This window comes from Geotrypetes seraphini, chromosome 7 (assembly GCF_902459505.1).
Source record: "Geotrypetes seraphini chromosome 7, aGeoSer1.1, whole genome shotgun sequence".
Taxonomy (NCBI): Eukaryota; Metazoa; Chordata; class Amphibia; order Gymnophiona; family Dermophiidae; genus Geotrypetes; species Geotrypetes seraphini.
Genome location: NC_047090.1, coordinates 134483725 through 134499985, shown reverse-complemented (window position 1 = coordinate 134499985; position 16261 = coordinate 134483725). Strand labels below are relative to the sequence as shown.

The following is a 16261-nucleotide window of genomic DNA, read 5'->3' as shown; positions in this document are numbered from 1 at the left end:
CTTGACCGATTTGAACGAAACTTGGTATGCAGCTCCCTCGCTACCTGTCGCGGCACACGTGGGCGGAGCTACAAACAGAAAATCAGATTTCACCCATTCATGTCAATGGAAAAAATGTAAAAAGCTGCCATTCTCACAGTAATTCAAAAACGGCTTGACCGATTTGAACGAAACTTGGTATGCAGATCCCTCACTACCTGGGGTGATATGTTCTGGGGGTCTCGCAGCCCACCTGCACACGTGGGCGGAGCTACAAACAGAAAATCAGATTTCACCCATTCATGTCAATGGAAAAAATGTAAAAAGCTGCCATTCTCACAGTAATTCAAAAACGGCTTGACCGATTTGAACGAAACTTGGTATGCAGCTCCCTCACTACCTGGGATAATATGTTCTGGGGGTCTCGCGGCCCACCTGCACACGTGGGCGGAGCTACAAACAGAAAATCACATTTCACCCATTCATGTCAATGGAAAAAATGTAAAAAGATGCCATTCTCACATTAATTCAAAAACGGCTTGACCGATTTGAACGAAACTTGGTATGCAGATCCCTCACTACCGGGGGTGATATGTTCTGGGGGTCTCGCGGCCCACATGCACACGTGGGCGGAGCTACAAACAGAAAATCAGATTTCACCCATTCAAGTCAATGGAAAAAATGTAATAAGCTGTGGGACCGATTTGAACGAAACTTGGTATGCAGATCCCTCACTACTTGGGGTGATATGTTCTGGGGGTCTCACGGCCCACCTGCAAACATGGGCGGAGCTACAAACAGAAAATCAGATTTCACCCATTCAAGTCAATGGAAAAAATGTAAAAAGCTGTGGGACCGATTTGAATGAAACTTGGTATGCAGATCCCTCACTACCGGGGGTGATATGTTCTGGGGGTCTCGCGGCCCACATGCACACGTGGGCGGAGCTACAAACAGAAAATCAGATTTCACCCATTCAAGTCAATGGAAAAAATGTTAAAAGCTGTGGGACCGATTTGAACGAAACTTGGTATGCAGATCCCTCACTACCTGGGGTGATATGTTCTGGGGGTCTCGCGGCCCACCTGCACACGTGGGCGGAGCTACAAACAGATAATCAGATTTCACCCATTCATGTCAATGGGAAATATGTGGGAAGGGTGGGTTCACCCAAGAATGTATATGTTCTTGTTCCTGGAGGTGAAACTAAAAATGTTGTTTATAATCAAGTTTTGTGTTAGTTGTATTGTATTCATTTTGTCAAATATTTCACATTATAATTTGATTATTGTACTTTTTATAAAGCTGTAAAAAAATATTTTCATTCACCACTATAAAGTATCTTTATTTGAATCCATTTACAGTGTTATTGCTATAATTAAATACCCGTGCAACGCCGGGGCATCAGCTAGTACACAATAAAAACAACAATACATGCACAAAAATATAAACAGCAGACGATTTCCCTTAGAAGTGTAAGTTTGTGTATCCCTACATAGTATGTTCCCCTCATTTGAAAATTATTTATTGTACATCACTTTGTAATCCTTGAAAAAAGCAATTTTATCAAATATGAAATAAACTTGAAACTATTCAGGTCCCATATTTCATCTTTTTAATATGACCCCCACACGCAAAAAATATCCCTTGCCACTACCAGACCATCAAACTGGCCTCACCCTTTAAAATTATCCCCTGCAAACTGACCCCTCCAAAAAAACTACTCCTCCAATTTCCCCATCTCCCTCAAATGTTTTATCTCCAAACATTAACCCTCCACAACTGCTCATCATCTCTTAAATTACCCTACTCCCCAATAACTACCCTACCTGCAACTGCCCCCAACTCCCCGCCACACAAACTGTCCAATTCCAAAAAGTACTCCATGACATTGCTCTAAAACCCCTCATAAATTACCCCACTCCGAAAACTAGTACAGTAGACTCTCAGTTAACCAGCACCCATGGGGATTGATAGAAACAGAATAAATGAAGTTTCTGGTTGCTTGAGAGTTACTATTAAAAATAAGCCTAACTAACATTATACCCCATACTATGTCATGCTATAAACTGTTCCAGACAAACTACCTGACATGTGGTAGGCAAAGCGTGGGCGTACTCAGGTGTGGCATGCCAAATTTATACTTAAATTTCCACCAGAAAAGAAACTGATTTTATTTTCATTTTTATTTAAAGTACAGTATTACAGTATTAGATTTTTTTTTTACTGGTTGCTTGAGTTCCAGTTAATAGAGAGTCTACTGTATCTTACAAACACTCCTACATGGCAGGACCAGCTTAAGACACTGGCAAACTTCCAGAAGTCAGCAGAATTTTACAATTATATATTAATGTCCAGAAAATAGAAAAATGGGTAATATGTCTGGACATTATTCTGAGCCTAAAATCCCTATCTACAGTTCTTTAGTGCTTCCACCCACCCCCAACACACACACACAATAGACAAGTTCTAGAGATAAGTGTAGACTTTTCAACCTAGCTCTGCCATAGCAGTATAAGAGCACGAACTGACTGAAAGCTAAACACCTAAGCCCTATCTTATAACATGACACTCTTATAGCTTTGAACTCGCAGAGCTTAAGCTAGTAACTCTAAAACTCGCTCCAAAACTAAACTCCCACAATGAAACTTTCGCCCATTCAAATCCTACCTCTTCTATGCCTCATTAGTCTCACAGAAGTTCAAACTACATCTCCCATTAACAGAACCATCTCCCCTTGGCACTCCGCCCAACAAAGTTTCAGGCCCCCAAATGCACTAGCCACACCTGAGGATTGCTTGGATCTCACCAGAATCCCATCCCCATAATTAAGCTCAAACGCACTACCAACTATAGACAGCTAAAACAACCCCACCAAAATGGTGGGCCTTATGCCCCTTCCCTGGGATGCACTGGGAGGGGCATAAGGCCCTGATTTGCTCAAGCACCTAAGGTGCCCTTCTGAGCAGGAGGGAGTGGGTATCCCTCCTGCTGATGTTGGGGGGGGGAGGGATGTTGGGGATGTCCTCCAGCAGGAGGGAATGGGCATCCCTTCTGTTGATTTCAGATGTGGGAGCATCCTCAGGAGGAGGGAGTGAGCATCCCTCCTACTGACTGGGGGTGGGGGGGCTCTTCTGCCTGCCGCCACTGCTTTCTCTGTCCACCGAGCTGACTGCGGCAAGGGAATCCCCTAACAGCTGAGCAGGCAAGACTTCCTGAAGCTGCTGGCTTCGGGGCTTCCCCTGCTGCTCAGCTGCACCTAACATGAAGTCATGTCAGTCACATTCTGACTGCTCTACTCTGCTTAACAGGAGAATAAGGCCTTATATTACAAATCAGACCCTGAATGAAGATTTACTGAGCTCACCATTCTCACACATGAAGGATAACCACATCTAAAGTACTGCTGAATTTGCCTTTTGAGTCTAGCAGTATTCAGATTCAGATTAAAAGTCCACTTCCTTGAAGCTGCTTTCAATTCCAAACTCCAACCCACCAGCTAAACATCAATATCTGTCTTATCATTCCTTCAGTAATCCCCCTGCCTGAGCACTGTGCATTGATAAACCTTCTTGTCCAGTTTGTCTGTCTTGACAAGATTGTGAGCTCTTTTAAAGCAGGGAATGTCTCTTCTATGTTTTGATGTACAGCGCTGTCAGTGGTGTAGCCAGGGGGAGAGGCGCCTGGGGCAGTGGTGCCCCTCCCCCGCCCTCTTCTCTACCCCCACCCCCATCTGCTCCTTCCCCACCCCTTCCTGCTGCGCGAGTGCACGCCCTTCCCTTCCCTCATACCTGGTTAACATTCAGCTCTTCCTCTAGGTGCAGTTCCAGGAAGTGATGTCAGAAGAAAAGCCGACGCTGCTGCAAGTGGTAGGTTGGAGTTGCTGCTCGTGTCGCAAATGTTAACGAGGTACGGGGGAAGGGAAGCAGCGTGAGCGCACGTGGTAGTAGGAGGGGGCAAGGAAGGAGTGGGGGAGCAGAGAGGAGGATGGGTGCTGGCACCTCCAAGAAGATGGCGCCCGGGGAGGGCCACCCCTTCACTTACTATGCCACTGAGCGCTGTGTATGTCTAGCAGTGCTATAGAAATGATAAGCAATAATAGTAGCAGGAAAATGATATTATATGCATCTGGGAACTGACCCTGAACCCTACTGAAGTTTCTTTACAGGATTAGTAATACCCGAGACTGCAAAGAAGACTTAAGAGGAACTATTTTGCCCTTTTATTCAAAATACTACAGACTATTATCTTCAGTGATGATTCTAGGCAGATTTATGGGACAAACATTGTCAGTATTTATTTCTAGAAGAGGCTTTCAGTGTCTGAAAGACAAGTCACCCTCTCTTGCTGTTCCTACCTGGATCGAGCTGATCATGGTACTGAGTGCAAACACAGTAGCTGAATCTCTCAGTGTTGACTGACTATCAAAAGTTCCCTGAGTGTCCATCAGTAACACTGCAACCTGAGGGGAGAAAGCAACAGTCAAGGCATGATATTTACAGTTTCAAAAATGAGTGTTAGATAGGTCAGATGGATTCCAGTCTCCCTTTCCATTAGCTGTGGATTCTGGTGGTTGGCTTGAGGTAACACAAAGATCTTCAGTACCGGTACCAGGTGAGAAGAGGAGGAGACTGTTTCAGTTGATTAAACATACTTGGAGAACACTTTGGGGCTGATTCTACAAACAGTGGCTCGATTGTAAACGGTGACTCAATCCCTGCTGGCACTTTCAAATTCTAGTCCCCACCTCCCGTTACCCTCCCAACACCATCCCTGACATCAACTCACCACTCAGAAACAACAAATATACAGGTATCAGCACTGCTGCAGTGGTGCACCCCCCTCCCTCATCACATGTTCTCCCTGAAGTTGGACTCTCTTCCTGATCCCCCCTCCCCAACATCAGATTCTATCTACAGTAGAAACCCTGCCCCCTGATGGTGTAAACCCTACCCATCCATTGGTTCAAAATCCACCCCCCAATGGTGAAAACTTCACCCCCTCAAAATCACCCCCTCCCTGGAACCTACCTGGGGTCATCTTCGATAGCTCGATGGTCCTGGGAGGAATCAATCACCCTCTGCTCTTGCCTGGGCTTTGGCTAAGTTCCAAAATGGCCACCTTAATCCCTAGTGGTAGTCTTGTGGAAGTGATGTCAGAAAGGAACTGAGGCTGGTGCAAGCAGCAGGTGGAAGATGCTGTTCATGCTGGCGAACATTTAAAGAGGTACATGGGGAGGCAGGCAGAGATGAGGAGAGGTGCTGGCACCAGCGCCTGGGCAGTCTTCCCCTCCCCACCACCACCCTATTATGCCATTGCTAAGGGACATCTTTTCATATAACAAGATTAAGTGCAAAAATGTATCGTACTTTAGTTAAAGGGCCCCATAGTGCAACCACAGGAAGCTTTCAGTACAAATCTAATCAAATACAACTCAACTATGTGATATGTGAGTTAAACTCTCATAGTCTATAAACTCCAAGTTACTCTCTTTGTATTAAGTTATGGATTTATTGTTGTCCGTATTTACCTTTTTATTTTTTCATTAAGAACATAAGAACATAAGAAGTTGCCCCCGCTGAGTCAGACCAGAGGTCCATCTTGCTCAGCGGTCCGCTCCCGCGGCGGCCTATCAGGCCTAGTGCCTGAACAGTGGTCCCTGATTAATTTCGTAACTTACCTCTAATCCCATCCCTATAATCTACCTTTACTCTTATCTGTACCCCTCAATCCCTTTGTCTTCCAAGTACCTATCCAAAGCTTCTTTGAACCCCTGTAGCGTGCTCCTGTTTATCACATCCTCTGGTAGCACATTCTGTGTGAAAAAGAACTTCCTGGCGTTTGTTCTAAACCTCTCCCCTTTCAATTTCTCTGAGTGCCCCCTTGTACTTATTGATCCCCTTAATTTGAAAAATCTGTCCCTGTCTATTTTTTCTATGCCCTTCATGATCTTGAAGGTTTCTATCATGTCTCTTCTAAGTCTCCGCTTTTCCAGGGAGAAAAGCCCTAGCTTTTTCAGTCTGTCAGTATATGAGAGGTCTTCCATGCCCTTTATTAGCTTAGTTGCTCTTCTCTGGACCCTCTCAAGTACCTCCATGTCCTTCTTGAGGTACGGCGACCAGAACTGAACAAAGTACTCCAGGTGCGGGCGCACCATAGCACGATACAGTGGCAGGATGACTTCCTTTGTCCTGGTCATGATACCCTTCTTAATGATACCCAACATTCTTTTATTTTATATTAATAGTAATTTTACTTTCTAATAGATGGTATATCAAATTTTAAATAAACTTGAAACAGGTTTAAAATCTTCATTAGGCAACATAATAGTCCTTTTACTAAGGTGCACTAGCGTTTTTAGCGCACGCAGGATATTACCGCACGCTACGCGGCTAGAACTAACGCCAGCTCAATGCTGGCCTTAAGGCCCTGATTCTCCAAAAGTGCGTCCCGATTTTAGGCAGCTGTAGACGTCCTACAGCTGTCTAATCAGCCAATCGGGATGCACGTTTTTGTTTTTTTTTAATGCTCCCCAGGCAGGCCTGAAGGCGCCTCCAGGAGCCTAGGGAGACCCGCAAGATGCCTAAGCTCGCCTACAGGCCTTAGGCGAACTTAGGTGGCCCTACGCGTCTCCCTAGTAGAGGAAGAGACACTTAAAATGTAGGCCAGCAAAATGCTGGTCTACATTGTAAGTAGATGCGGCCGCTATACTGATCGCGGCAAGGGATCTCCCTGCTGCAATAAAGTATAGCGGCCGCGGCCGCCTGTCCCATCACCGACAGGAGGATGCCTAACTCCTCCTGTCGGAACCCCGAACCCCGGAACCCCCTCCCCCCAACTCGTAATCGCCGACAGGAGGATGCCCAACTCCTCCTGTCGGAACCCCGGAACCCCCTCCCCCCCAAACTCGTAATCGCCAACAGGAGGATGCCCAACTCCTCCTGTCGGAACCCCAGAACCCCCTCCCCCCCCAAACTCGTAATCGCCGACAGGAGGATGCCCAACTCCTCCTGCCGGAAAGCCCAACGACCCCCCGCCCCATCTAATCTCCCTCCCCCAACTAACCTTTCAATGTTGATCAGCTGGATGGGTCTTGCTGCCGTCCAGCTGACGGGTCTGCCTCATGGAAATGAGACGGCACGCCCCTTCCCGGCCCATCCCCGCTAAATCTAAGGCCTGATTGGCCCAGGCTGTAGAAGCCTGGACCAATCAGGCCTTAGGCATAGCGGGTCCGCCCATCCCCACTAATCCTAAGGCCTGATTGGCCAAGGTGCCTAGCCTGGGCCTAACCTCTGGGCCTAGAGGTCACCTTCTGTTGCGCTATATACTAAATGATTTATTCCTGTAAGCTGTTATTGATTGGATAAATAAATATATACTTATTGAAACCAGTATATAGCGTTCGAGGTCTCATTACCGAGGTAGGCCTAGACAGCGGCCTATCTACCTCAAGACTATTACGTTTCATAGCACAAACAGTAAAAGAAGCATCTAGTACTATCATGAAAGATCATAGAGACTCTTAAGTCACTATTGTGTTTTTGTGAGGGAGTGGCGGACAATCCTCTAAAATCATCTAACAATTGACGTTACATGTCCACTTGCTGCCCCCTCCTACTCTACTACCTTCAGCTCCATCTGAATGACGTTATCCTTCAGCTCCAGGTGGAGTGAGAGGTGTCAGATCAGCAGATCTCATCACCGATAGCAGGTATAGATGGGGGCCGAGAGAAGTCTCAACTCTCAACAGAATCAGCCCTCTGTTGGCTGAGACCAAAGCAGCCTCAGCTCTCTGTTGGCCCTTCACCTAAATGCAGCAGTTACACACATACCTTACAGTGCTCTCTGTAAGTTGTCCACATAAATATTAGACATGCCTATGTTGTATTTAAGAACATAAGAATAGCCTTACTGGGTCAGATCAATGGTTCATCAAGCCCAGTAGCCCATTCTCACGGTAGCCAATCCAGGTCACTAGTACCTGGCCAAAACCTAAGGAGAAGCAATATTCCATGCTACCAATCCAGGGCAAGCAGTGACTTCCCACGTGTCTTTCTCAATAACAGACTATGGACTTTTCCTCCAGGAACTTGTCCAAACCTTTCTTAAAACCAGCTACGCTATCCACTCTTACCACATCCTCTAGCAACGCGTTCCAAAGCTTAACTATTCTCTGAGTGAAAAAAAAAATTTCCTCCTATTGGTTTTAAGAGCACTTCCCAGTAACTTCATCGAATGTCCCCTAGTCTGTCATTTTTGATGGAGTGAAAAATCAATCCACTTGTACCCATTCTACTCCACTCAGGATTTTGTAGACTTCAATCATATCTCCCCTCAGCCGTCTCTTTTCCAAGCTGAAGAGCCCTTTACGAGAGGAGTTCCATCCCCTTTACCATCTTGGTCGCTCTTCTTTGAACCTTTTCCAGCGCCACAATATCTTTCTTGAAATAAGGAGACCAGAATTTATGTGCTAAGCAAGTTGCATGTCAATGTTATAGAACAGTGCCGAGTGCCCAGCTGCAATTTACATGCATTAAGTTTACATCTACCCACATAAATGACCGTATTCAATTAATGTAGATGTAAAATGGTGCCTATAATTAAGCAGCCTGTTGTAGAATGAGGGGGAATTAGAATAATGGCTCTATTCATAGCACTTCCCCACTCACAGAGGAAAATCCTGGAGAAGGACTGCAATTGGCTTGCAAAGTTACACATGAGAATGGAGTAGATACTGCACCATTTATGCAAGAAAGTGCCTTTAAACAACTTGAAAAAGGCATGGGTCCGGATGGGATCCATTTCAGGATATTTAGGGAGCTCAGAGAGGTTCTGGCGGGTCCCTCGTAACGATTTGTTCAATAACTCCTTGGAGACAGGAGAGGTTCTGTGGGATTGGAGAAGAGTAGATGTAGTCCCTCTTCACAAAAGTGGTTACAGGAAAACCACAGGCCAGAAAGCCTCACTTTGGTTGTTGGAAAAATAATGGAAGTGTTGTTGAAGGAAAGGATAGTGAATTTCTAGAATCCAATGGCTTACAAATCAGAGGCAACATTGCTTTACTAAAGGTTAATCATGCCAAACAAATCTGATTGAATGCTTTGACTTGGCGACCAGAGAATTGGATCGAGGTTGCATGCTAGATGTAATTTGCTTAGATTTCAGCAAAGCCTTTGACATGGTTCTTCCACGGTTCTGCATAGGAGGCTCTTGAATAAACCTGACAGGCAGAATTTAAGACCCAAAGTGGTGAACTGGATGAGAAACTGGTTGATGGATAGAAGCCAGAGGGTGGTGGTTAATGGAATTCTCTTGGATGAAGGAAAGGTGAGTAGTGGAGTACCACAAGGATCGGTGCTGGGGCCAACTCTGTTCAATATATTTGTGAACAACATTGAAGGGTTAGAAGGTAAGGTTTGACTTTTTGCAGATGACACCAAGATTTGTAATAGAGTTGACACCCTGAAGGGAGCAGAAAACATGAAAAAGATCTGCAAAAGTTAGAATGGTCTAATGATTGGCAACTAAAATTCAATGTGATGAAGTGCAGAGTGATGCACTTGGGGAGTAGAAATCTGAAGGAACCATATGTGCTGAGAGGTGAGAGGCTGATATGCACAGATGGGGAGAGGGACCTTGGGATGACAGTGTCTAAGGATCCGAGGGCAACAAAACAATGTGACAAGGTGTTGGCTGTAGCCAGAAGGATGCTGGGCTGTATAGAAAGAGGCATAAGCAGCAGAAAAAAGGAGGTGTTGATGCCCCTGTAAAGGTAATTGATGAGACTCCACCTGGAGTACTGTGTTCAGCTTTGGAGGCCGTATCTGGCTAAGGATGTAAAAAGACATGAAGCAGTCCAGAGAAAGCGACAAAAATGGTAAGGGCTTGCACTAAAAGATGTACAAAGAAGAGGTTGGAAGACCTGAATATTTATATTCTAGAGGAGAGGAGGGACAGAGGAGATATGGTACAGACATTTAAATACTTGAATGGTATTAAATATAGAAACAAATCTTTTCCAGAGAAAGGAAAATAGTAAAACCACAGGGCATGAATTGAGGTTGCGGGGTGGAAGATTTAGAAGTGATGTTAGGAAATTATTTTTCATGGAGAGGGTGATAGATGCCTGGAATGTTCTTCCAAGGGAGGTGGTGGAGATGAAAATGGTGACAGAATTCAAAAAAGCATGGGATGAGCACAGAGGATCTCTAATTAGAAAATGAATGGTAAAAACAAACTAAGGTCAATACTAGGCAATCCTGCAGTCTGTGCCCCATATATGGTGATTTGGTTTAGGATGAGCTGGGGAGAGCTTTGATAGAAGCTCCAGTGACAGGATGGTTAGGATAGGCTGGAGTGGGCTTCATGGCAACTCCAGCAAAGGGAACCTAAAGATAGTACTGGGTGGACTTCTATGGTCTATTGCCCAGAAATATTAAAGAAAAGACAATTTAACCATAAATATATAATGAGTGAATGAACATCAAGCAATTGAAAGAAGCCGTGTTAAACAGGAAAGCATGTCAAGGACTGGCCTACAGAGTATCCAAGGGGCAGACTCGATTGAATGGATAGTAGTAGTACGATTATGAGTGTGACTATTGGGCAGACTGGATGGACTGTTCAGGTCTTTTATCTGTTGTCATTTACTATGTTACATTATTCTATGAGATGTTCAAGTCATAGTAGAAAAAAACATTCTTAAATCAGGAAATTTTCAGGACTAAATGGCCTGATTTACTACACGTTTTTCTCAGAGACACAGAGTGAAATAAAAACATTGATAAATCATGTCTCATGTACACTTATGAAATACGTTTATGTAGTACATTGTTTATGAGGAAAATATTTTAAAAATGGACATACCAAGCTTGTGACTCATGCATGGGTAAATGAAACTGCAGAAATGCTCAGTTCCATTGACTTCAGTTTCCTAGTCTTCACCACTTAGTCAGAGCTGGAGGAATCACTTACAGATGTAAGTTGGCAAACAGATGGTTGCAAAGGAAAGCCTTATGTTTCATGAAGCAACAGTGTAGGGGAGCGCAGGTAACAAAAAGTTTCATCTTGTTTCATTTCCCGTGTCATTTGGTCTCTTTTTTTTTTTTTTTAATTCGTTCAGAATGCTGCAGCAAGAATGATTACAGGAACGGATTGAAATGAGCATATCAGTCCAGTGCTGATACAATTACACTGGTTGCCAACTGAAATGAGGATTGAGTATAAGGTTTTGAACGATTGTGCACCAGGTGATCTAGGGGGTGGCCCCCTGGTACCTAACTCAAGTGCTGAAACATTATATTCCTCCTAGATCTTTAAGATCTCAATCTGCAATGCAATTATCAATTGAAGCACTTGGAGAAACACACCATAGAAGTGCGCAGAGGTCAACAATTTCAGTAGCAGGTCCACGTCTGTGGAATGCACTACCAGGATATCTGAGATTATGTAGGGACAAGATGTCTTAAAAAACAATTAAAAATCTTGTTATTTGTCTGGGCGCCACCCTTTTGGAACTCCCTAACACCAGCTGCCCACAGCTATTTACTTAATTTGTGACTGTATTTCTGAGCTCTTTTCTTCTTAAGTAGAGATTGAGAGATTACTTTGTATGGGCATCACTCAATCTCTTGCAGATTGGGGGGTGGGGTGGGAGGGAGGGAATAATTACAAACATCTTGGAAATGAGTTTTCTCTTGTTGTACACTTTTTTGTATTATTTGTTTATATCCAGTTGGGCCTATTGGTTCTGATTGTTTTTCTTCTCATGATGATGTTTAAAAAAATAAAATCTTGCTGTTTAAGACTTTTTATTAGCTTATTATTGGGAAGGCTATTTTAGAGCTTTGTTAGTACATTCTTTTATGGAAAAGGTTTGATGATACTGTTTTTGCTATGTTTGTATGTATCGAAACTGTGTCTGTTTTTATTGTTAGCCGCTTAGTAATTAAGCGGAGAATAAAATTTAAAAATAACTAAATAAATCAAGGCCTTCGTATCTGCAACGGGAACATAATTATCAAAATGGTGAACGGAGTTACCCATTTCACTATGTAAGCTTCTTCAGGAACCAGTCTCCATCATAATTTTAAATAGATACTTAACTTCCCTCTCTGTTGAGCATTTTCACAACGAAGTTCTGGTTACAGGCACTATCAGATAAGTGCTTCACATTAATTATAAAATTCAAACACTTAAATGAAATTAAAAATGTTTTGGGTTTTTTTTTTTTTAGGACTGATGATTGGCTCTTGTAAGATAGATTCAGCCACAAACTTAAGGCTCCTTTTATGAAGTGCGCTAGTGTTTTTATCACACGCTATAGTGCACGCTAGCTGAATATCTACCGCCTGCTCAAAAGGAGGCGGTAACGGATAGCACGCGTGGAAATTTAGCACGCTTTAAGGCCCTAGTGCACCTTCGTAAAAGGAGCCCTTAATGAGATGAACTATCTCTGAGGCCCTTTTCTCCCCATATATTGAAATTGTGTACACTATTTATCACTATTGCACTGTATCGTGGAGTACTTATTATATAGAATTTTCCACGGTGTTACCATTGATTTGGAGAATAGATATTTCAAATGACTGCACATCCCTACTGCAGGGAGAGACACATCATATACCTGTTTACCATCAGGCTTGTCTACTAAGAAGACTTCACTCCAAATTTGAATACCGGTAGTCTCTCGCTCGGACCCTCCTCTCCATGAGAAGCCTGTTAGAGGTTCATTATAATCTCCAAGCCAATCACTAGATTCCTGAAAGAGAAAACCAGAATATAGAAATATTACTCTCTTTTCCACAGATAAAAACAGTCTGTTCTAGTTTCACAGAAATTCACAGTAAAAAGTTTATTTTCTTTCTCCCTCTTATCAGTCACTGAGTCATCGGCCCACGCATTATCTACAAACTAATAGTTCTCACATTTAAGGCTCACAGAGATCTTGACACAGGATCTGGCTGTCGTTTTTGTTCAATTTGGGAACGTTTTTGGATGGATCTTACTCCTCATGCATGCAGTAGACTTTTGAATAGATAATTTTGTCACAATATTATTTTACATGCTCTTGATATAATGTTTGTACATGGGATTTGGGGGAAGGGGAGGAGGGGGATGTCTGGGGGGTGGAGATTGTTTTGTGCACATATGTGAGAAATATGTTCTTACCTTTTGAACTGTTGAACCTTTTGAATTGTTGGCACTTCTTTGAAAAAGTTTAATAAATATATTTAAATATAAGGCTCACAGAGTAGGTCTTCCACTATACCAGGGGTAGGCAATTCTGGTCCTCGAGAGCTGGAGCCAGGTTAGGTTTTCAGGATATCCACAATGAATATGTATGTGATGGATTTGCATGCACTGCCTCCTTGAGATGCAAATCTATCTCATGCTTATTTATTGTGGTATCCTGAAAACCTGACCTGGCTCCGGCTCTCGAGGACCGGAATTGCCTACCTCTGCACTTTACCTATCCTCTCTCACAATCTCCTACTCACCAATATGCCTTCCCTCCCTCCCTCCTCCCAGTTTATAGTGCGAGTGCTCTTTGATTGGACGCTGCTTTTCTTTTTATTGATAATTATTGTAGCTTTTTTTCTCCTTTTTTAATTATTTTGTATACTGCTGCGATCTGCTAGTTAGTAACAGTAGTATAGCAAAAGTGTAGGGTTGTGTATAAGAACATAAGAATTGCTGGTGCTGGGTCAGACCAGTGGTCCATCGTGCACAGCAGTCCGCTCACGCGGCCCTGTATCACCTATTTGTTTTATTGTTTTTGGAAAATGAAAATAAACTTTGGGGAAAAAAAATTAAAAAGGACCCCAAAATTTGCTATTTTTTCTTAATGAAGCAAATTTCTTGGTATTATAGCTATAACTTTTTATGTTTTCACACTCAGCAATGACACATTAATAAAAAGATATTTCATGCAAAAAAAAATATATACAGTATATATTTCCTCCTATTAGTTTAAAAAGTATCATCAACAATGACACCTAGGGCTCCTTTTACTAAGGTGCGCTAGCGTTTTTAGTGCACGCACAAGATTAGCACGTGCTATAGCACGCAGTAGCTTAAAAGGAGGCGGTAGCGGCTAGCGCGCACGGCAATTTAGCGTGCGCTATTCCGCGCGTTAAGGCCCTATCGCACCTTTGTAAAAGGAGCCCCTAGTTCCACTCCTCAGAGCTTAAAGTAGTCAAGAGTGATAGGCAAAACCCATGACAAGAAACAAGAGACTGAACAAAATCAGCAAGACCATGACTAGGAAGAACTAGAGTGGGGTGATTATAAAACTGGGGATATTAACTGAATATCAGAAAACAAGATTCTACATACAAACTACAGTTTGGGCTATATCAGCCCTCCTCACTCAACAAAGATCTAAGGCACAGGTGTCCAACCTGCGGCCCAAGGGCTGCATGCGGCCCTGTGAAGTATTTTGTGCAGCCCTAGTCGAGTGTGATGCAGTGTTTTCCTCTGCTGCCCCTGGGTGTTTGCCGTCTCCCCCCTTTGTCTTGCTGCAGCGTTTGCGCATTTGTGCGGCCCCAGAAACATTTTTTTCGGCCAATGCGGCCCAGGGAAGAAGAAGCACCAGAGGTTTATGAATAGATTTGTAACCCTTTTTAAATCACAAGCAGCCCTTGTGAGCATCGGTTTCAAGGTGTGTGACAGGAAGCTATAATAGCTGGGGATGAATTAGGAGGAGATTGGAAATATTACAGCAAATGTGCTTTTTGTTTTAGTAAAACGTGATTTCTAGGCTGGTCCTTGTTGACTAATGATAGGGGCTGCCACTTCTCAGAGGGTTTACATTAATAGCTTGGTGTTTTTACACAGCAGCGCCTGATGAAAACATATGCACAGGCTGTATAACTTGCATTTCACATTTATTCAAAATGGCATGCAGGCATTTGCTTAATTTTTTAAAAAAATCTCAACTGGCCTTATTCGCTAGCTGGAGTGTGCTTTCCTTGTTCTCTTTCTCTTCACACCACACAGCATTTAATACTGCATTAGAATGGGGGTGGGGGGGTTTCAATATTTCAGACAGCTCTGATCAATGGAGGTAATTTTCTTTTATATAATATGCTCACACAGAGCCTCATTCACAACAGATATTTTTCTCCCACACAGACACATAATAACAAAAAAATTTTATTTGAAAGGTTTCCTGGTGTGTTTCATAAAAAGAAGACGAGGGATACCAAAGCAAGGAATATCTACTGCAGAATAAGGAGCAGCTGTAGGCGTGCTAACATACCATTTTGTACATATATCTCAGCATGAAGTCCATGAGGAATGATTTTCCTTTTCTAAAAGCACCAGCCACTGATACAGCAACCACCTCTTTGTCTCTGACAGCATCTGCCAGAAGGATGCGGTTCAGGGCAGTTTCATCCAGCTCAAAGGAGTGGTCATCTTTCACCACAAGAACCTGGACTGGGCCAGCTTTCTTCTCCGTTTCCTCCTCTTCTGAACTCCAGTCGTAATTTTTGTCTGCAAATCCACCTGCAAGTAACACAATCCAAGAACAGTTCTTGATGTACTAATAATCACACTTTTCAATGCAGTCTCAGACAGGGGCTATTAAGTTTTCTGGAATTTCTTCTGTAAATACATTTAGTAACGGGCAACAGCTCTGGTCTTCAGTGTGTAATCTTGAATATGTTATCTGACCTTCCTGTTTTGCCTTTTTAGGAAACTGAACCATAGACTCAGTATTAAATCTAATTCAGCATAACTTGAAGTTCTTCCTATAATTCAGTGCTATAAGCAATTTCTTATAAGGCACACAGATAAGGAGTCCTTTTACTAAGATGTATTGAGCAGCTGGTGTGGGTTTTACTGCACAGTAGAATGCTAACCCTTGGAGGGGAGAGTGTGGCGCAGTGATTAAAGCTATAACCTCAGCACCCTGGGGTTGTGGGTTCAAACCCACGCTGCTCCTTGTGACTCTGGGCAAGTCACTTAATCCCCCCCCTTGCCCCAGGTACATTAGATAGATTGTGAGCCCACCGGGACAGACAGGGAAAAATGGTTGTGTACTTGAATAAACTCATATTAACCGTTCTGAGCTCTCCTGGGAGAAAAGTTAGAAAACTGAATAAATAAATGTGGTAGTACTACAAGACTACCATTAGGGGGGGGGTGTCACATGATAATTTGGAACCAAGGGCAGGGGTGAACCTCTCCAGTCTGGGCCCACTAGCCCACCAGGGATGGCCTCTGGTAACTCCTGGAGGGTCTGGGAAGGAGGTTTGGGCAAGAGGTTGGCTTGGGG

General features: G+C 43.4%; 1 protein-coding gene across 3 annotated transcripts in view; it reads right to left on the bottom strand.

The window, feature by feature from the left end:
- ATL1 (atlastin GTPase 1) overlaps positions 1–16261 on the bottom strand; it is a 100694-nt gene that overhangs the window by 66063 nt on the left and 18370 nt on the right. For all 3 annotated transcript variants that reach the window (XM_033953012.1, XM_033953015.1, XM_033953013.1), the window contains exons 2-4: positions 15242–15489; positions 12605–12739; positions 4337–4441 (exon numbers count right to left, since the gene is read on the bottom strand). In XM_033953012.1, the coding sequence (XP_033808903.1) occupies positions 4337–4441; positions 12605–12739; positions 15242–15274 (273 nt within the window). In that variant the 5' untranslated portion in view covers positions 15275–15489. The remainder of the gene's footprint in view (positions 1–4336; positions 4442–12604; positions 12740–15241; positions 15490–16261) is intronic.